The sequence below is a fragment of the Talaromyces stipitatus genome, genomic scaffold (assembly GCF_000003125.1).
Source record: "Talaromyces stipitatus ATCC 10500 scf_1105507295511 genomic scaffold, whole genome shotgun sequence".
NCBI lineage: Eukaryota > Fungi > Ascomycota > Eurotiomycetes > Eurotiales > Trichocomaceae > Talaromyces > Talaromyces stipitatus.
In genome coordinates, this window is record NW_002990119.1 from 417,574 (window position 1) to 437,296 (window position 19,723).

A 19,723-nucleotide genomic window follows, 5' to 3' on the forward strand; every position below is an offset into this window, starting at 1 on the left:
CTGCAAGCTGGTTTGAGAACGTTACTAAGTTGCTGGAGCCGACTGCAAGCTATTACTTAGTCTCAATCTGGATGGAAGTGTTGGGGGCCACAGGTAATTTTCAGGCGGTAACATTCGGTAACATCAGCCCGGGTTAGAGCGGCGTAGCCCTACAACTGAAGATTGGAGATCTATCATAACTATTAGGACACATTAAGTGCATACTATAAAGATGGATGTACTATTTCTATGTTGCATTGAGAAGGGATGACTGTCGACATTTCAGGAAGTTCTACTACATTTCATTGCAGGTAGAGCCCGAAACACGCCTTTGTCAGCGTAATGTCGTTGCCTAACTATTATGCATATAGGCAGCATGATACCGGAAGGCTAAAGTGAGGCACTGCTAGGCGCTAGGATTGCTTCAGTCCGAGTTTCATTTGGCTATATTCGTGAAGAGAGCTCTCGTACTGCCGTCGCCGACTCAGAGCACTGGTTTGAAAATACGCGGAGATGATACTTTTCCCCAATATACACAAACAACTGCTCAATATACTCCCTCTCGACCATCCCTTCCGAGAAAGTGTCGAAGGAGACACGCAACACAAACATTAACCTAGATACCAGGTAACCCGAGACAGTTTTCAGATAATATGGCATGCTTCGACATATATCAACAGCGAGCTGATAGCGCTCCGAAGAACTCAGAACCGAGAATAGGCCGTCGTTGTCACTACCGACTATCACCAGCCGAAGAGCACGATACAGACTCAGAGTTGTGGCTAGCAGTAAGTCTGGGTAAATGAGTACGGGCGGTTGGTCTATATCCCCGCAGGACACATTTCGGGAGTAAAAACGAGGAGCATCGGAGTCACGTAGAAAGTCCTCCGCCGGCTCCTCTGTCATATATCCGTGTTGGTAGTGAATTGCAATCACAGAATGCCAGAGTTGCAGGCGCTGGTCAAGAATGGTCGCCGTAGTTTGTATCTCGTCATGTGCGGATACAAGTTCCGATTGCGATAAATTGCCCTTCGATAAACTTGTTTTGAAGGTGTCATGTTTACAAAGAAAAGCAGGGATATCAACGGCTACATCCAGAAGATGATGAAGGATATCCTTTTGCGGGCCAGTTTTGGTCCAAGGCAACGTCAACCACTCCTCCGAGGAGAGGAACGTTGGCTTTCTGTTGGCGATCGCGGTGGTTACCTGCGTAAGTTAATAATTGAATGTTCGATTCACAGACAATTACGAACCCAGAACATTCGTAGATCGATATAAAGCGATTGATCTAACCCCGTTCGATGTCGGTAAGGGGTTCGCAATCGTAACAGCTCCAGCCCTCCAAGTTGATGCTTGAATATTGCACCCGGGGAGCTTTGATTGACGGCCTACCACATCCATTAGTATACACTAACTAACAGGGTGATAAGTTAAGTGATTATCAGAAATCAAATTTAACTTACTCACCTCGATTACTGTCACAAGAACGACCATGGTCAGAGCGTCAGTTGATGTGCATTGTTGGGGATCATTTACTGCTTTTTGTAGTAGTCTTAAAGCTCGATTATACTGGATATTGCCAGCCCTGAGAAATTTCTGGTTTTGATCTCGCTGACCAACGAATATCAGAGCCGTTGCATCAAAGCCAGCGGCCAGTACCGGAGAAAAGATCCGTCTTTCAGCTGCTGAACGCAGATCAAATACTCGGCCATGGATGTTTAACGGGTCGGGTGCGAACGCATTAATCACTTCTCCAACAAATACATCCATAAGCAGTCTATCTGGAGTTGGTGACTCGGCTAGCGCTTTTCGTAGATTCAATGCCGAGAGTACCTGAAAGCCTTAGATTTGAGGCTTGCCATACGTCCACAGAACTAAGCAACATACCTCCCATGCAGACCTATTGTTGGCTTTGACTGTCGTGCTCTTCACTTTCACGGCAGAGCTATCCGGATCAGAACTCGTGGCGACCATAGTCCCTTGTGATACAGCCTCGTCATGTTGGGCGAGCTTCTGCTCAAGCTTCTTCAATTTGGCTCTGAGCTCTTCGATGAGATCCGATTGCGCGATGAAGCCTCGGTCATGTTTTGTAGTCCCATAGTCGCATTCGGCGGGAACGCCTCGCATACAACAAGCTCGACATGGTTTGACGCGGTCGCACTATGATGAAAATAATCAACGATTGATCACAGTTATCAATGATAGCCGCTAAACATACCTTCAACTTACGCTTCTGACAGCTGAGGCAAGATAGCGTACGCCGCGATTTCTTGCCTGCGAGCGGCTGCGCCTTCGCTTCAATGGCCTCAGTCTTGCGAGTCTTGGTGTCTCCCATGAGGGCTTCATCGTTCGCTCGGCGTATAATTAAGATGCGGGAGGATTCAATGGTTTCTATATCTACATAAATCCTCGAGCAATGTCTGCAGACATGTTCAAGCAGCCAATGGCAAATAGGGACAGCTGCCGTGAGAGGTGATCTCAAAAGCAAGTCAAAGCTTGCAGTTACTCAAGACGTATTGTAACTTTTCCGTACTAGTGCTAACTGGGTTAGGCCAACCAAAGAAGTTTCTTAGAGTAGGGATTTTTCTGATATTTTGCACACTATCCAAAACTTCACTATCTGACAATCTTGGTCCTTTTATATTCACATTCTCAATACAAATGACATCATTTGAAACCACAATCTGTACTCGATCGAACTTTCTAGATATAAGCTGTAAAGTTGATTTGTAATATCAATCTTATGTTGATGTGTGAATCCAATTTCTCGAAATTTCCTGTTGATCAGTATTTGTACGGTTCTCTGGATCACATCTTAAAGAGGAATAGCGTGTCGGATTGGTCGGTTTATTCCAGGCCAATCCTGAAGAGGGTTTTACTAGGATCAAAGAAAAGAAGTGACTAGCAAGATTGTATGTATTCAGTTCTGTGTCTGTCTTTCAAGTCTTTAAAGCCGGGTCCTTTATAGACACCTTTGGCGGGGTGATTTGTGAGCTATCAGGAGGGGTAAATATTGGGCTGAAATCTAGGTGCCCAGATATATGCCTAAAGGTGCCTTTTAGACCTGTAAGATTAAACAGTCGATCTTTCTGCCTCGTTTGAAAGCTGGATTATCTGATACACCCCCTCAGCTGCAGAAAGCAACTGCTTGCAAAGCTGGAATAGCTTCATAAGTTGTCGGGCACGTCATTGAGAGAAAGTAATTCTTCGATATCCGGGTTCTCCATATTCTTTTGCTGGGGAGTGAGATAGCTGTCGATATCCTCTACTCCGATCTGATTGAGGAACTTTTGGTGTTCCTGTTTGCTGAGTGCCTTGGTCAGGCCGTTGGCAATCATATCTTTTGTGGGCATATAGTGCACTTGGATGTCTCCCTTCTGCACCTCTTGTCGTACCCAGTGATTATGAATATCGACGTGTCGGAGCTTCGTACGCAGTCGCGGAGCGTCCTTCTCCAGCAATCCTAGAGTTTGCTGGTTATCGCAGAAAACGTGAAGAGTAGGTGTTCTAAAACGTATCTCCAGCTCCAGAAGCAATCGAAGGACATATTTGCCTTCTTTCACCCCCTGAGCGAGAGCTAACAGTTCAGCTTCAGTGGTTGACGTTGTTACCGTATCCTGCTTGTTCGCTTGCCATCCTATCGTTCCACCAAAAAGTGTCATGACGTATGCTTGCGAGCTCTTACGGTCAAGTGTATTATCTGCAAAGGAGGCGTCTGTTGATACTGAATAATCTTCACCTCCTCCAAGCCTCAAGGCGTACGCACGATGACGTTCGAGGTAGCATAAAACCTTGTCAGCAGCTTGATGGTGCTTTGGTCCGGGATTTGACAAGAACCGTGAAAGCCGTGAGACAGCAAAAGCCACGTCAGGTCAAGTGCTTACTGCCGCATACATGATTGAGCCAACTTTCCGTTGATATTGATGGTTACTTTTGTAGGTGGCCATTCCTTTGTATGGGAGTAATTCTTCTCGAGCCATTGGTGTGTCGTCAGTTTGTTGAGTGTCGGCTAACTTCGCAATTTTATCGATATAGGTGGCTTGACTGAGCCAGATCACCTTATTGCTTCGATCCCGTATAACTCTCATACCTAGGAACCACTCCAGGTCTCCTCCTCCGGATATTTTGTATTTGGCACGAAGTTGGTTCATGACTGAGTCAGCTTCTGGTTGGTGGCTCTTCTTATATGCGACAACGATATCGTCTACATAAAAGAACAGTATGATCCCAGATTTCAACATGCAACACAGTTCGTGAGGCACTGTTTTGAAACCCAACTCTATGAGGGTGCTGGTAAGTTCCTTTTGCCATAGGAGTGGTGATCTACGCAATCCGTAAAGAGCCTTGTTTAGTCGATATATTTTTCCAGACTCACGATATCCAGGAGCCATTCTCATAAAGATCTCTTCGTCCAGTATGGCATTAACGAAGGCATTGACAGCGTCATATTGCTTGAGTTCCAGATTGAAGCGCGCAGCAATAGCCATAAATGTCCTAAAAGATCTCGCAGCAAGAGTAGCAGCATACATGTCCCTTGTATCATCTCTTTTCTCTTGATCACCTCTTACCACGAGTCGTGCCTTGCACTTGACTAGACGACCTTTCTTGTCCTGCTTATAGACATATACCCACATACAATCGAGAATCTGCTTTCCTTTTGCCTTACCGATAGGCACCGTTGTCCAAGAGCCAGATGGATCGTGACTTTTAAGGTGATCTCTCTCAGCCTCCTCAAATAACCAACCTAAAGGATGTTTTTCCACTTCACGGTGACTCTTGGGAGCAGGCGGTAGGTCACGGACTAGAACTGACTGAAGTCGACGTCCTGACCTTAGACGTCGTTGGAGGCTCACGTGATCAAATTTGACTGTGTTCACCTCATACTGACGATGTCGTGTGCCTGCTAGAAAAGCAAACCTCCAAGGATTGAGCTCTCCTCGTTGCGTAGTCAAAGCAGCGGCGACGGTTTTAACAGGAGCCTCTCTGAAGCCTACCCCGTTCTTCTCAAGCGACCCTCTGGGTCTGTCCTCAAGGATATGCCTGCCATGAGCCTCTCTGAGACCTACCATGGAGTCACGCAGATTGGGCGACCCTCTGGGCCTGTCCCCAAACTCAGCACGCGATCCTCTGGACCTGACCGTGCCTACACCATCAAGAGCCCCTCTGGGACCTTCCTTGGTGGTTGCTTCCTGAACGAGCGACCCTCTGGGCCTGACCCCGCCAGTTGACGTTCCAGCTGCGTGCTCAGAGCTCTGACGGAGGTTGAGGTCATTTTCATGGACGATAGTTATGCTAGCCGCCAACAGTGCGCTCGGAGGCGTATCTGGAGGTGTAGGATAAGCATATTTATTAATCCCCTCTAACAATCCTTCTCCTGGCGTCAGAGATGGGCCGCTTGGATAGTCCGAATCAAGCTGACTTGAATCTTCAAATCCAGAACTAGTCACCGAGCCTGTTGTTGTCGTACGCTCATCGTTGTGCCTATTTCGGTCAAACACCAAATCCTCCATCTCATCTCCAAAGTTAGCATTATCTTCGACTTCACCTGACTGTACTCGGATATCTATCTTATTCAGCAAGATTGTCAGTTCTTCAACAGACACATGAAGGAGATCATCCTTAATATCTTGGATATCTCCACTGAAGACTTCATCCTCGTTAAAAATAACGTCCCTTGCTCGCACGATCCTCCCTGTCAAAGGATTCCAAATCCTATAAACATTTGTTGAGTTATATCCAACGAGATAGCCTACCCATGCTCGCGGATTGAAGCGTTGAAGTCGATTTTTCTTGAGTTGATACTCCGATGTGAGGGCATATGCTTTACAGCCATATACCTTCAGGTGAGCAAGTTGAGGTTTCTGATCTTGTATGCAAATTCCATTTTGCAAAGCAACGTAAGTATGGAACCTATCGTATGGCGTTTTCCAGTTGTACATGAACTTTGGGGTACGGTTGTAAAGATAGATTGAGGCTCGATATATTTCTGACCATAAATCCGTAGGTAACTTTGCACCATTTCTCATGGCTCTAGCCTTATCCTTGATGACACCCCCTGAGCGCTCAGCGGCACCGTTTTGTCCTTGATTATTTGCCATTGAGGGCTCGATAGTAACATGTTTGGTAATCAGCCACTCCTTTACCTCAGGTCGGTGTAAGAATATCTCATTATCCATCTCAATCTTGATCAGACTAACATCATGGTGCTTTTTCAGATATTCAAAGAACCATTTCAGAGTTTCTAAGATCTCCACGCTTTTGTGCGACGTCATATAAAAGTCCCAGATAAAACCGCTAAATCGATCGGTTATAAGCATCAATGTCTTTTCTCCATTCATTGAGCTTTTCTGAAAGTCATGAAAATCAATCACTAGATGCACGCCAGGTCGTTCCACAATATTTCTTTCTTCTCGTCGTATGATTCGTCTGGCTTTTGCCCTTCCACAGGCTTCGCACTATACAGTGGTAGGACCTTTGGATAGGCCAGTCACTCTTACACCTTTTATCATTGTGGCAAGGTGTTCGATAGCTTGGGGTCCAGGATGGCCAAGGCGAGCATGCCATCTCTTAGCGTCAGCTTTTCATTCTTTTCTGACTGTCCACGAATTGAAGCGGTGCCGTCGTATAATGAAGGCCATTTTTACGAGAGGATGATCGTTGGCGATATGTTCGAGTACAAATTGACCTTCCCTCTCTTTTATATATGCAAGGACTTGATTTTTCTCGTTCCGAAGGCAGTTGAAGCCTCTTCTGGTGTCCCACCAGATTCCATGCTTTCTTAGTTGTTGGAAAGACACCAGGTTTGCCACAAAGTCCTTGCAGTATGCCACGTTATAAAGGCGCAGAATTTGAAGTCTTCCACCAAGGCCGTGGATTTCGATATCCACTTCTCCATATCCTAAGACAGGTACTTGGTGGGTGCCTGCCCATAGGAAGTCTCCTGCTGTCGCTTTCCGGAAGTTCACAAACCTTTCTATCTCATTGAAAACGTGAATTGATGACCCTGAATCCAATAAAGCTGAATGTTTTAAAGGATATTCGTTAATTGACAGTGCAGCCAAATCCTTTTCCATGCGAATGTAGCAGGTCGATTTGCAGCTACCTACTGCCGTCTTAAAAAGTCAATTCGAACTTGCTGTTTCTCCTTGGAAAGTCACCTCATTCTAAGTATTTTGAGTTATAGGTTCTCGTCGCTCTTGGGATCGACTTCTAGAGCGAGATCGTTCTTTCCTTTGAGAAGGAGCTTGTCCCTGTTCTTTGGTTAGTACACGTCTTACCTCTTTTGCTAATAGTGCATTGCTGTTAAGCCATCTATCGGCTCTTTGTTGAAGCCAAAGTCTTGGCTCAAACTCTTGAGGAGCCTTATAACCAAAAATATAGAAGCAGAAGTCAATAAAGTGCATGCCTCCGCATGCAGGGCAGGTCGGTTTAGGTCCACCTCTTTTATCTGGAGCAAATCCGCTGCGCTGTCCTCCTTCAAATGATTGTGATTGCGAACGTCGTTGACCACGCTCCACAGCTCTCCCTCGCTGCAAGCTTTCTTCATTTTCTTCTTCGCTGTCGTCGCTCTTACTCAGATGAGTGGCGAAAGAGCCTTTTATTATACGGGATTGTCGTTTTGTACGGAGTCGTGGGATGAGTCTCCGGAAGCCATTTGACAGATCCTTATAGGTAAGAGATTTGTCATCAATCTTTGGATCGATTGAGTGCTCAAAAGACGTTACCCACGCCTCATCTAGTGGTCGAATAGCTTCGAGAAACCTAGATGCCCAGTCCTCCGTATCTTGGGCAAAGGACATGGATTTCTTCTTTCCTTGAAGCATGATTTCTTCCCACTTAATCAACCAAGCCTCCGGATCTCGCGGAGTACCTCTGAAAGGTTTCATGTGCTGGTTATAGTCATCTCGTATACGTCGCTAGATTTCTCGCGATCCTTGGCCAACTTGCATCTTTAAGTTATTGTACGCTTTCTTCCAACTGTGTGTCACGTGTACACAGGTCTTAAGATAGCTGTGGCACACGGTCCGCTTCATCCATTCAAAGATTTTGTCGATGTCTCTACGCTGAACCTCCCACTCACTGAACTCCATTTTGTAGTTATTGAGACGTAGGTTGAAGTCATTTCTTACCCTCTGCTCAGTACGATCATCAGTTGTATCTTCAGTCGTGGTGGTTTGGGTTGATTGAGCAGAGTTCTGACGCGTTCCTTGAGCTGCACCTACACGGTTTTGTGTAGTGTTCTGGGATTCAGGTAGATAGTCTTGTATCTTTGGTCGAACAGGTTTCTTGATTGGTCTCTCAGTTCCCTGGAGAATAGGAAGAAGATCATTGGCTCTGGCCCGATTGAGAAGTTTGTTTTGCCAATCGTCCCAATCCTCTGGGGAATTGAGCTTATACTCGGTGGCAACGTTGGACAACATGTTGATATAGAGCCGGTAGGGGTAGTCAGACTCTTAATTGTCGGATTGGTCGGTTTATTCCAGGCCAATCCTGAAGAGGGTTTTACTAGGATCAAAGAAAAGAAGTGACTAGCAAGATTGTATGTATTCAGTTCTGTGTCTGTCTTTCAAGTCTTTAAAGCCGGGTCCTTTATAGACACCTTTGGCGGGGTGATTTGTGAGCTATCAGGAGGGGTAAATATTGGGCTGAAATCTAGGTGCCCAGATATATGCCTAAAGGTGCCTTTTAGACCTGTAAGATTAAACAGTCGATCTTTCTGCCTCGTTTGAAAGCCGGATTATCTGACATAGCGCAGTATAGTTCCAACAAGACGCATAGATCACATGACCTTAAATGACGCTAGACCTAATGCAGTACCTTACTCGATCTATGGTCTGAGCGTATGGTAGCACTGATCGGAATCCAATTTTATTATTTATTTGAATCAATTGCTTACGTGTATCCGAGTACAATGATATGTCTATCGAACCAGATCAACAAGTGGTTGTCGGGTCCGAGGGAGGTCGGAATGGGGTTAAATACAGGCGTGTATCTGTTGGATCGTACTCCCTACGTAAAAATCTTTAGCGGTATATCTCAATGTATCAAATTATGTATGCAAAAGTATGGAATCCTTGATCCTTGTGGTCATTCTTGTTCTTCTAAGTACAGTAAAGGTGGGAGACGTCTTTCACCCCCTATTCGGTGGATCCTTCTCTTAAAGTGTGAGGCTCGCTCTGATTGGTTGATAGTGTTTATCTGTCTGGTTGGCTAGATCAGCTTAGCTAATCCAACAGTAGCAGCACCCCATCTCATCCGCCCGCCCTGGGAATAGAGTTTCAGGATATATGCCTGGGCTCAGCACCGGAGAACGGTTATAAGAGGTTTACCAGAATCTTCGTACTGCTCACAGATGGGACATAGAAGAACTCATACAGCATGTGACAACTGTTCCTTACGCACACAGTGCTGAGACCCGGGTCAAAGACTCAATTTGTCAAAGGTATCCGAAAAGCATTTATCGAGCAACCTGAGGCTTGGAGAATCTTCATGGACGATGAAGAATTGATATCTTCACTGTTTATTGAAGGTATTAACTCGATGATCAGGATGGAGCTCTACTTATTAAACAGGAGATCCCTCTTTTGGCCAATTTGATGCTACGCGCTCTCCAGAGAAATTTGATGTGAAGGATTTCTATACACAAGTACGCAACAAGGCTCCTCTTCTATGGCAACTTCTTTGGTCAATTACTGCTCAGCTAGAGGATGATACTATGAATAATCAACAGAACGGATCATTCGGATTGATAGCTGCGTTATTATGCCATGCACTCACACCAATCCTTAGCAACAGCTTCCAAGTGCATATGGGGCTTCATTTCCATTCACTGGGGGCACGGAGATGGTTGATTGATATACTTCATGCACTTAATGTATCACTCAGTTATGACAATATCCTACGTTACCACAATGACATTGCAAGCCATGCACAGGTTCGTTACTGTTGGTTTAGCACGGTCCCAGAACACGAAGCAGGGATTGGTGCAAGGCTAGTCCAACAAGCCTAAGGGTGAGTTCGATCAATATAGTAACATGATTCCTAATTGATAACTGATAACTCCAACTATCTCATGGGGAGCGCAGGCCATATTTATGCCTGCGTAGGAACCTACGTTGGGGATTGAGTAAGGACTCAATCCGGCAATTGAGACATGTACAAACAACGAGTGAAGTATAAATATGAGCTCACAAAGGATTTTGTGAGCTATCCCGAAATCATGAAACACGTATAACAGAAACTCCCCGCAGCTTCTTGCAGTGGTGCCAAATTCCGACAGGATGTTGTGCGCGTACAAACAGTTACCAAAGTTCTAATTCCTATCCATTGATGTAGTATTAATATAACAGTAGACAGCACTTCAAACCCAGGCCCAAGAGGAATATTTGAATGTTGGGATAACTTTGATTATAATCAAACTTCACCGGACTCTGGATAATCAGAATAAGCACTTCTCAGCCACAACTGGGAAGCTCTGCAGGTGCTTACGGATACCGGAAGGTGGCATTACTTCGTCAATGTTAGATTAAATGTTCCAATTGGATGCAGATAAGCATATTCACCATGCACCGGGAAATAGTTTGTTTGATCCTACCTCACAACAGCGCCAAATCTCATTTATTGCTCAGTGCATCAAATCGGCGCATCCTAAGGCTTTTATAGCTCATTGACACCCGATGAAGCGAAAAAACTAGAATTCCCTGTCGTTGGTCGACTTGGTCGTGGTAAAACTGTTCATTATGGCCTTGATCCGCTAATGGAGAATGAAGGCACTATTGAAGGCACCTACTGGGTCATAAATCAGATCTTCAAGATGCAAGTTGGATTGGATATGAATGATCATTATAAGGATCTCATTTAGTTGGTGTATGGCAATCAGAAAACATGCAGTCTTGTTGGAATCATTAAAAATGAAATCCGGTGGTCTAGAGATATATATGATAGCTATTGTTAAATACTCCCTATCCCTGGACGATTCCACTGGCGCACGAACTTCATTAAAATGATAATAGAGATATTCTCTGACGAGTGCAAGGCCGATAGTCAATGCAAACTCGGCCATAATACTATTCTTATGGGAATAAAGCAGTGCCATACCAACCCTTTTCATTATCAAAAACGGTTTGCCATGCAATCAGTTAATGCACGCGTCCTAGCACGGTTATATTACATTGATTAAAGCAGATGGCCAGGTTAATAACTATATTGAGAAACTGAGTTTGCCAAGTATGCTTCGAATATATCTCAATTGTTCGTGAAATGGTATTCTCACCGTCTGAGCTATCTACTAAACAGAATGATATGAAGAAAAAGGGTTAAAAGAAAACATAAAATAAAAAAGATATGATGAAGGAACGCGTCTCTGATATTGAGACTATTCTTGGAGATGTTCCAGTTACTGATACGAGGATAAGAAGGATACAATCGTGCTACCCAAAGTACTCTACGTAAACTAGTGCTAATTCATCTATTTAGGGCAAACGTAGGATGTGATGAATATAGTAATTTAGGTGTGTTCGTAATCAAATAATTCAAGCTAGGTATATCACAACGTTATGAGATGATAACTAAATGAGACCAAATTTTGCGGCATAATTCACCCCTTGAGCACCGAATCATCTGCTCGCACCACCGACAGGCCTTCGGGACATTCAATAGATCTTAAACCCCATTTAAACAACATCTCATAATAATCAACATGATTATAGATCACATCAAGCCATTTCTTTTCGCTGTCTTTGTGTTTTAGGAACGATCCCATGCGCCTTGTCTCTCTGTTGTACGCTGCAACAAGCGTGGTATGCAACCTGTCCAGATCATTGGCCTTTTTGACACTCAACTCCTCCAATGGTAGACCCAATCTGGCATCGAGCCACGCAAGATAACCCTCACATACTGTTTTTTCGTCACACCGGTCAATTTCGTCCCGAAGAGCGCATCCTCTATTGATCAGCATTGTGAATTCACCGCCAATACATTTTGGATTCTTGGAGATGTGCCTGGCACAGAGCAGGCGAATTCTACTCTTGACAAGTCCACATCTTGTGACACAATTTATTTTCATGCAGCCCTGAGTATCAGTTAGCCTCATTATTCATATGGTAAACCACCATGGTAATGGAATCAGCTACTATGAAGTACGTACCGGTGGCGGCTCATCTTTTGGTGGTCCTTCAATAATCCAAAATTTCATAAATGGGTAAAATTGGTCAGGAAGACCAACCCCTTCTCTGTCGGGATCAATTTCAGTCCAGCACTTGACGGAGTCACTATGTATAAACGGTCCATGTTCAGGCTCCCAATCCAAAAACTTCTCGCATTTATCATCTTCTCCACACGATATCTTAACGATGATGTTTCGTGGTCCAAAAGCTCTGCGTTGATCACATCGTACATACCATTGATACAACACTTTTCCGCATAGGGTTACCATTCGGAACTTGCAGCTATTTTCAGGTGGCTATTAAAGTCAGTACTAATAGCCAATTCCATCGAATTTGAGAAGAGTTGAGATGTTCACATTTTGACCTTCCAACAAGACAAGTCCATGTCGTCGCCATTGGGACGGGTAAAATATTGACATCCAAGATCGCGTGTCTGGATCATATCGGCGCTTTCTCTCTTTCATTATACCAATCCATGTGTTTTCTCCATATACAGTTTTTCTGTAAGCCTCTTCGGCATCATCCAGGATCAAGGATCGAATTAGATCGATATCACCTATCCCAATATCTAGAACATCCAAGTTTGCTTTAGACAGTGCTATTAAATACGCAAATGTGGAGGAGTATCGGTTCTTTTTCTGTCGAAAGATCTTTCCTGGAATGGCTACACCATATGCAAGTTTGCCTGTGATTCGTTGCGGAATGACTATCCCATGGTTGAATAGGAATACATCTCGTCCAGTGGTAAGGTTTGTGTATGGCCTCACAGTTATGGCTGATTTTGGACCGCTTTTGAGAAGAGCATCCAGTTGGTCCAACAGCTCCTTATCTTCGTGCTGTTGATCTTCCTCCTCGAATCTACTGTCCTCTGAGTCTTCATCATCCCTCCCATCATAGTCTGACTTCCCGGTTTCGTCCGTTTGTATCTTCTCCATATTGTGCTGGTTGGCTCCGACTTGTTCGTGCGCCTCATGCGACTGGAATTGTACCATTGTCCTTGATTCGGAGTGATCTGACTGTGCTGAGCTCAGTGATGGTTGCCTCTCGCTGATGATTCCAATCGAAGGTTTAGACTTCTTTAGTGCTGACCGAAGTGGGTGTTTCCTCTTGATAGTCTGAAAGTTTCCTCCCACACTCTGGTCAACCTTGGCAGAAATTGAAGGATTTTCCGCGGCAGTAGGTCGGATAGGTTCTTTGCCCTTGTTTGTATACAGGGTCTCTGCCACTTTGAGTCTAGTAAATTCTTCTGATCCGTCGGCATCGGTTACTGACAGTCGGAAAGCACGTTTGATCAAGACATCAAGTTCGAAAGCGTCACCTGGGCCCAAATCCGGACAAGAAGCCTCATGCGGATTTGATTGACTAGACCTCATATGGTTTTCTGCTTTGCGGTCCATGTCACCAGCAGCAATAACTTCACTGGGAGCTTCTGTTGACTTGTGAGTGGAAGTATGAGTGCCCGAGGACTCTCCTCTTTCAAAACTGCGACTGCTACTAACACTTTTCGTCTTTTTCGGTTCTCTTTCCAAAGCTGTCATGTCCATTTTGGGTGTTTTCTCTTGCTTACCAGCATACATGCTAGAGAGAATCTCGATCCACTGGAAGGGAGAACGATAAGGCAGCGAGGAAACATCCACCGCCTCGACATGTCCATCTTTTGTCTTCGTCGCTTTGAGTATATTTATTGCATCATCGGCAGTCACGCTACTGTCAAGTGACCTCAGGGATTCGTCGGATGACTCGGTGATGTAGGATAGGCAAAGAGAGACTGTTTCAGCCATGGCGTTTTGAAGATATATGCTTCGGGTATGATCAAGTATGTAAGTGGTAACTGGAAATTTATTAATGTACATGTTACTTAAGCGGAGTATAAAATGCTGCGGGGAGAGGAGGTATAATGTCCAAATGGTACGCAGGTGATCCGACGTGGTACAAGAGGCTAGAATCCAACCGTGTTATACATATTCATGATGCTGCCCATTTTTTCGGGTTTTAATACGCTTTTACTGGCCTGTGATCAAATTGTTAACGGTCCAGGGTCCGGGATGTGCCTTGCAGAAATGACAAAATCATTTTCACATTCATGACTGGATATATTCTACCAGACTAGGTACAGGCAGACTCGGTCAAATATTGTATTTGTTTGAGCGTATGAACTCAACGATATTTCCAATCCTAGTCAAATGGTTACTAGGTATTCCTTTCCTTGTTTCCTACGCACTGATAGAAGTCTCAGTCACTGACCGTTGAGACATGGAAGTAACAATTCTGGTACATGCTGACGATGCAATAATTGATTGTAACACCACGTAGTACAAAGTACCAGGAAAAGGAATAGCTCTGTAACGTTTACCAGGTAATGCCCGGTCCTATTTTGAATAAACCACTATTTAGTTTACTCTCAGGCGTATTTATTGTATGTCAAACTCCGACTATCTAGTCAAATAATTATCATTGATCCGTACTAGACTGACAACGTCATTCAGCCTGCTAACTCCTGAGTTGTGATTATTTCTGGCATCTTACGAGTGCATGAGCTCTCCTGCCAGTAACGTTTTCTCCTTCTTAAAAGGTAAAGCCCTTTCAAGCTCTGTCGGCCAACTAAAATTTTGATACCTTATACAGGGGTACAGTAGAACCTGGTTATAACGAAAAAAAGGCCGCTCCACATTTCCACTAATATCAGTTTTGTTGGTTTATAGGTGCAATCGAGATTTCTGGCACCGACGCGAACCAAGGAGAGGTCACGTGAAGTTACACGTGACCTCGTCAAGCAAGGACTATATAGACCGCGTCGGGGCCTCATTAAGAGAAGAGAACAGACGATTGAATACATTTGACCATAGTACTTGGAGTACCACCTAAAGCGCGTGGACGGACGTACGTACATTATTTTATTGGCTTTATAAGCCAACCCACAAGTTTGGATATCTTTAATATGGGACTGAAGAGCATCCGATTTATTAATACTAAAATGGATCAATATAGTGGAGGTGCCCTTCATCCTTAAATCGAACTCACTTCTGGATATATTAACTTGGGCCTGAGGGGCCTTCTGTTCGCTATAGCCAGGTTCTACTGTATACCAAAAAACCTTGAAATGTTGGAATATTACATGGTCCCCAGTTCAAAAACAAATTAATATACCGTATTAGCTCAACTTCTTGCTAGGTAGAGACTCACATCTTGATTCACTGTCATCTGATCTGGTTTTCCCTTTGGAAAGCAATCGAAGAGTCATGCATCCGGTATTATTGGTTTCTGATCAGTAAAACGGAAAAGACATGGGAAAATATTCAGTCAACTAACGTTCGGGACCTACCAACAGTCTTGGTGATGTGTCAATGGTAAACTTTCAATCACACTGTGGGTTGGCTTATAAAGCCAATAAAACAATGTACGTACGTCCGTACACGCGCTTTAGGTGGTACTCCAAGTACTATGGTCAAATGTATTCAATTGTCTGTTCTCTTCTCTTAATGAGGCGTGTGTGTGTGTGTGTATATTTAACGGCCGTGGTTCGTGACTCGCACGCTTCCCACCGATCCCTACTGGGACATAGGCCGCCGAGGGGTAAGCCTCGGGTTTCGGGTCCTATCAGATTTGTGTACAAATAAGAGACTCTGGCGCATTTCTATAGCTGCCATGGTCTTACAGGGAGGTCCACTTTGAGTAGGTTTTAGGTATTTGCCAGCTGCAATGGTCCGCCTACACTCCATGACCTATTACTCCACCACTATTATAACTGAACAGTAAGTTTTGCAGAGAGGGAAAGAAAGAAGAGAAGAGAAAGAAAGAAGGAGAAGAGAAATATAAAGGAAGAGTAGGGCTGTCTTAGCTAGGTGCTAAGGAGAGGTTGGCGAGGGCAGATATCCTCAAAGAAGTAGGTCTCTGCTAGCCATGTGGCTAGCTTTTGTGCTCCTTTAGCAGTGTCTAAGAGAAAAGAGATGACCTCAGAAGGGGGCCCAGGAGGCCGAGGGGCTCGTCTCTTAGCTATATGACAGAAGAAGAAGTATAGAGGTGCTTTTCGTGCTCTACATCGGCAGAGAAGATAAGCATCATTATAGTTGAAGCATTCATGGTAGTCTGCAAAGTCTCCATGACCAGTACAGGCTGCAATAACATGGCCAAGATCAAGTCGGTTGAGTTGAAGCTCCCCAGGGCGCTTAGGGGAAGTGGTTATTTCTAGATCTTAATAGCTCTGTGGTGCCACCTTCTCCCATTGTGACTGAGCAGCGGATAGGGATTAAGTCTTGGCGTATCTCTTTAGCAAGGCGTATGAGGATTTGTGAGGAGCAGGAGGGATTGAGGCAGCTCCCTCTTTAGCAGCGAGATCAGCCACTTCGTTCTCAGGGATTTTAGCGTGTCCAGGGACCTATCAGATTTAGATAGATCCACTTTTAGTGTGAGGAAGCCTTTTGCGAAGTGGCCAGGCGGCTATAAGGGTGCGGAAGGATTCAAAGATTTCTTGAGAAGATCCTATAGAGGGAGATAGAAGGCGTATAGTAACTTCTAGATTGTCAAGGTAGATCTATAGATTGGTAGCAAATTGAGCTGTTGGGTACACTATTGCTATTTAAGCACCAGCTAGAGCTGCTTCTGCTTCTACGTCAAAGACCTCTTTCCCGTGTCTGTATGAGAGTGAGGAGTGGAGGAACTGATGGTGTGCTTAAAGTCTAATATAGCTACCCTCTGCACGTCCATCTGCTAGCCTAGATCCATCTGAAAAGATTACAATATCTGAGCTAGGGATGGTACGTTGAAAAGCTATGAAATTAGCCGCTGCCTATTCCTTAGTACGTCCCATGGGAGCTCCTATTTGAGCTTGAGCATTCCCACGAGGCTCACAAGGGTGCCAGGGAGTGTATTAGAGAGGGTTTATCTATTCAGAGTTTGGGAGGGCCAGTGTACGGCGGGCAAATCAGCTGGTTTGTTGGCCATTACTAGTGATCTGTTCTGCGCGTCTTCGAAGTGGGTGATAAGGATCGAGACGCCGTAGACGGACAGTTGCAAGGAGGGCTATTTGATCTAGTTCGATTTCTGGTGGAGAGAATCCAGACTCTCGATAAAGGACTGGCTTTGGGGTTGTGCGGAAGACTGGAAGGACTGCTCTTGCGCCTGTTAGTATTACTTTAGTTAGTTTCTCAAAATGTTCTCCAACTTGGTTTGAAATCTAAGAAGGTCTAGGGCGAGTACGTCCTGGCCACCAGGTTTCTGCGCCATAGTATGCTTTATGGAGTACACAGGCTGATACAGCCTGCTGTAGTAAATCAGGTTTGACTCCTCAAACAGTATTCCCTAGAGAGCGAAGAGCGTTAGCCATAGTAAGGGCTTTAGATACTATTTCTCTAACGTGCTATTTGAATGTTAGCTTTTTGTCAAAGAGGATTCCTAGCCATCGTAGATATAGCCGTTTAGTGTTTTCTGATATTGTAATAGATCTAGCTTTCACTAAAGATGTGTGGGTTAGGTCCTGGTCTACTTTATATTAGGAGAAGTAAAGAAGCTCGTATTTATCTGGTACAAATGTAATGCTCTCTGCAGCACCCCAATTAAGAGCTTCTTAAAGTGAGTCTGATAAGGCTTCGCAATTAGTAGCAAGAGAAGTTGAGATTGCCAGGTTGGCTGCGTTATCCGCGTAACTAAATCTGTTCCTTGGGTTTCCTAGACGGAATAGAGGTGCTATGTAGAGCATGAAAAGAATGCCAGATACTGGGGATCCTTGTGGAAGACTGTAGGTAATGTCTGTTGAGGGGCCGATCTCTCCATCGAGTCGGATCTGAACTGATCTTCTAGTAGCGAAGGAGGCAATCCAGAGAACGAGATTGGTAGGCCAGCCCTGCTCGCGTAGTCTGCGGATCAGTCTACCGGGAAGTACAGAATCAAAGGCACCTTTGACATCTAGAGTAAGAAGTGAGGCAGTCATGCCTTAATTTAGCGCTTGTTCAACATTATGTGTTAGGCATGTGGTCAGGTCAGTTGCAGATCTTAGTGGGAGAGCCCCAAATTGTTGCCTTGCTAATACTTTATAGTATATAGAGATCTATGCCATATTCTATGCCACCAAGCGCTCCAGTCCTTTGCCAAGTACTGATAGGAGAGTGATTGGTCTGTATAATCTAGGTGAAGATTAATTAGTCTTTTTTGGTTTCTGGATGATTGCTAAGATTGCGTGTTGAAAGCATTTAGGATGATAACCAATCTTTAGGCACCCTTGATATAGCATTAGTACCTTATCTTTGATCAGAGGCCAGGCTACTTTGAGTATGCAGGTTGGGATTTCATCTGCGCCAGGGGCTGTGTTTCCTGCCTGAAGTACTGACTCCTCCACTTGTAGCATCGATATATCTGGGAAGTAGAGACTAGTGGAAGGCACTGCTGGGGAGTCCAGAGGTATGTCTCCTGCCTCTGCCGAGTTCTGAAGAAGATTGCAGACTAGTACGTCTCGTTTCTTGTGTACAGTAACTGCTGGGAGGCTGTTGGGCCTTAGCGGATCTTTTAGTGAAGGGCTTTGGAAGATGCCTGTAGACTTATGCCATTTGCTCATATCAAAAACATCCTTCATTTATGTTACCGTAGAGAGCTTCTCTCGCCAAAATTGTTGTTGAGACCATCTAGTTATCCTGTGGAAGTCTGTCTTTGAGCAGAGGCCTAAGTGGTAATTATGTAAAGCTTTCTTGCAGTCTTTGTTCTATTATAGTTGTTTTATGCCTTGTGTCATGGTCCTCTTAGCAGAACCTTTATATGCTCCTTGAATTGCAGATGTCAGTTTTTCAGCAAGGGCATTAAGATCTTCTTCTGTTGCGGCTGAGCTCTCGGTGCCAGCGAGATTAGAGGTGAGGAGCGAGAGGAAGGAGATGTAGTCTAGTGTGTCAAATCTCAGTTTCTGAGCTGTTTCCTTGTATCTCTGATCCCATGGAACAGTGGTAATTAGTGGTTGATGATCAGAGGTAGCATCTAAGTGGCTCGCTATGCTAGCTTTGGCTCCTGCGAGTGCCAGAGGGCTTGAGGCGAAACTGAGGTCTAACATGTTACCCCTTTCATGTGTGGGACAGTCTATGTCGGAAATGAGTACTAGACCCTGGAGATCCAGCCAGTTGATAAACAGCTCTGCAAAAGTTGTAGGGCTGCGTTGTAGCGAGGGTTGCTATCTATTGTGTAGTAGGTTGAGATCACCTACAAGTATCATTGTTTGAGGGAAATACACCTCTGGTAGAGTTGTGAGAGCTTTCACGGCTTCACCTGCTCTGCTGCAGCCTGCTGGGGTATTATAGATGTTAACTATCAGAGCGGACTTTCCTGTGGGCAAAAAAATCTAAAGGAACAGGAGATCCGAGGCTTCTTTAGTGTCAGTTGTAAAGGGGCGCAGCTGGGAGGTCTGGATGCCTTTCTTCTTTCAGACATAGATGAGGACTCGTGGTTGGCCACTTATTACCTAGCTATCAGTTGGGGAGAAGCATTCATATAATAGATGTTTTTTAGTGATCTGTTGGCTGAGGTCTTTAAATGTATATAATTCTTGGATTAGAATAATATCGATGTCGCTAGTGTATGCCAATGTGAGGGCTATTTCATATGCG

The 19,723-nt window shown here is 44.6% G+C and overlaps 6 protein-coding genes across 6 annotated transcripts, besides 5 other annotated features; all 6 read right to left on the reverse strand.

Moving 5' to 3' along the window:
- Nucleotides 1–62: 62 nt before the first annotated feature.
- TSTA_098690 (C6 finger domain protein, putative) lies at nucleotides 63–2,579 on the reverse strand (the record flags this gene model as incomplete). The annotated part of the gene is made up of 6 exons (XM_002485805.1): nucleotides 2,198–2,579; nucleotides 1,867–2,139; nucleotides 1,447–1,812; nucleotides 1,233–1,367; nucleotides 451–1,185; nucleotides 63–149 (listed from the first exon to the last, which is right to left on the reverse strand). Exons 1-6 carry the CDS (start codon nucleotides 2,312–2,314, stop codon nucleotides 63–65), a joined length of 1,713 nt encoding a protein of 570 aa, XP_002485850.1. The 5' UTR covers nucleotides 2,315–2,579.
- A 299-nt stretch (nucleotides 2,580–2,878) lies between these two features.
- Nucleotides 2,879–6,317, reverse strand: TSTA_098700 (uncharacterized protein; the record flags this gene model as incomplete). Its single annotated transcript, XM_002485806.1, has 2 exons — nucleotides 2,879–3,791; nucleotides 3,864–6,317. 2 exons carry the CDS (start codon nucleotides 6,315–6,317, stop codon nucleotides 3,147–3,149), a joined length of 3,099 nt encoding a protein of 1,032 aa, XP_002485851.1. The 3' UTR covers nucleotides 2,879–3,146.
- Nucleotides 3,237–4,760: a mobile genetic element.
- Nucleotides 5,364–7,034: a mobile genetic element.
- Nucleotides 5,877–6,434: a mobile genetic element.
- TSTA_098710 (uncharacterized protein) lies at nucleotides 6,435–7,081 on the reverse strand (the record flags this gene model as incomplete). The annotated part of the gene is made up of 2 exons (XM_002485807.2): nucleotides 6,435–6,545; nucleotides 6,576–7,081. Coding segments are annotated over 2 exons (617 nt in total), but the record flags the coding sequence as incomplete, so codon positions are not given.
- A 75-nt stretch (nucleotides 7,082–7,156) lies between these two features.
- Nucleotides 7,157–8,399, reverse strand: TSTA_098720 (uncharacterized protein; the record flags this gene model as incomplete). The annotated part of the gene is made up of 3 exons (XM_002485808.1): nucleotides 7,157–7,234; nucleotides 7,257–7,895; nucleotides 7,923–8,399. The coding sequence occupies 3 exons, from the start codon at nucleotides 8,397–8,399 to the stop codon at nucleotides 7,157–7,159; spliced, it is 1,194 nt and encodes a 397-aa protein (XP_002485853.1).
- A 3,064-nt stretch (nucleotides 8,400–11,463) lies between these two features.
- TSTA_098730 (uncharacterized protein) lies at nucleotides 11,464–13,924 on the reverse strand (the record flags this gene model as incomplete). The annotated part of the gene is made up of 3 exons (XM_002485809.1): nucleotides 11,464–12,049; nucleotides 12,125–12,439; nucleotides 12,500–13,924. 3 exons carry the CDS (start codon nucleotides 13,922–13,924, stop codon nucleotides 11,576–11,578), a joined length of 2,214 nt encoding a protein of 737 aa, XP_002485854.1. The 3' UTR covers nucleotides 11,464–11,575.
- A 1,984-nt stretch (nucleotides 13,925–15,908) lies between these two features.
- Nucleotides 15,909–15,966: a microsatellite.
- A 174-nt stretch (nucleotides 15,967–16,140) lies between these two features.
- Nucleotides 16,141–19,677: a mobile genetic element.
- Nucleotides 18,838–19,547, reverse strand: TSTA_098740 (uncharacterized protein; the record flags this gene model as incomplete). Its single annotated transcript, XM_002485810.1, has 3 exons — nucleotides 18,838–19,290; nucleotides 19,324–19,400; nucleotides 19,439–19,547. 3 exons carry the CDS (start codon nucleotides 19,545–19,547, stop codon nucleotides 18,838–18,840), a joined length of 639 nt encoding a protein of 212 aa, XP_002485855.1.
- Nucleotides 19,678–19,723: the final 46 nt, after the last annotated feature.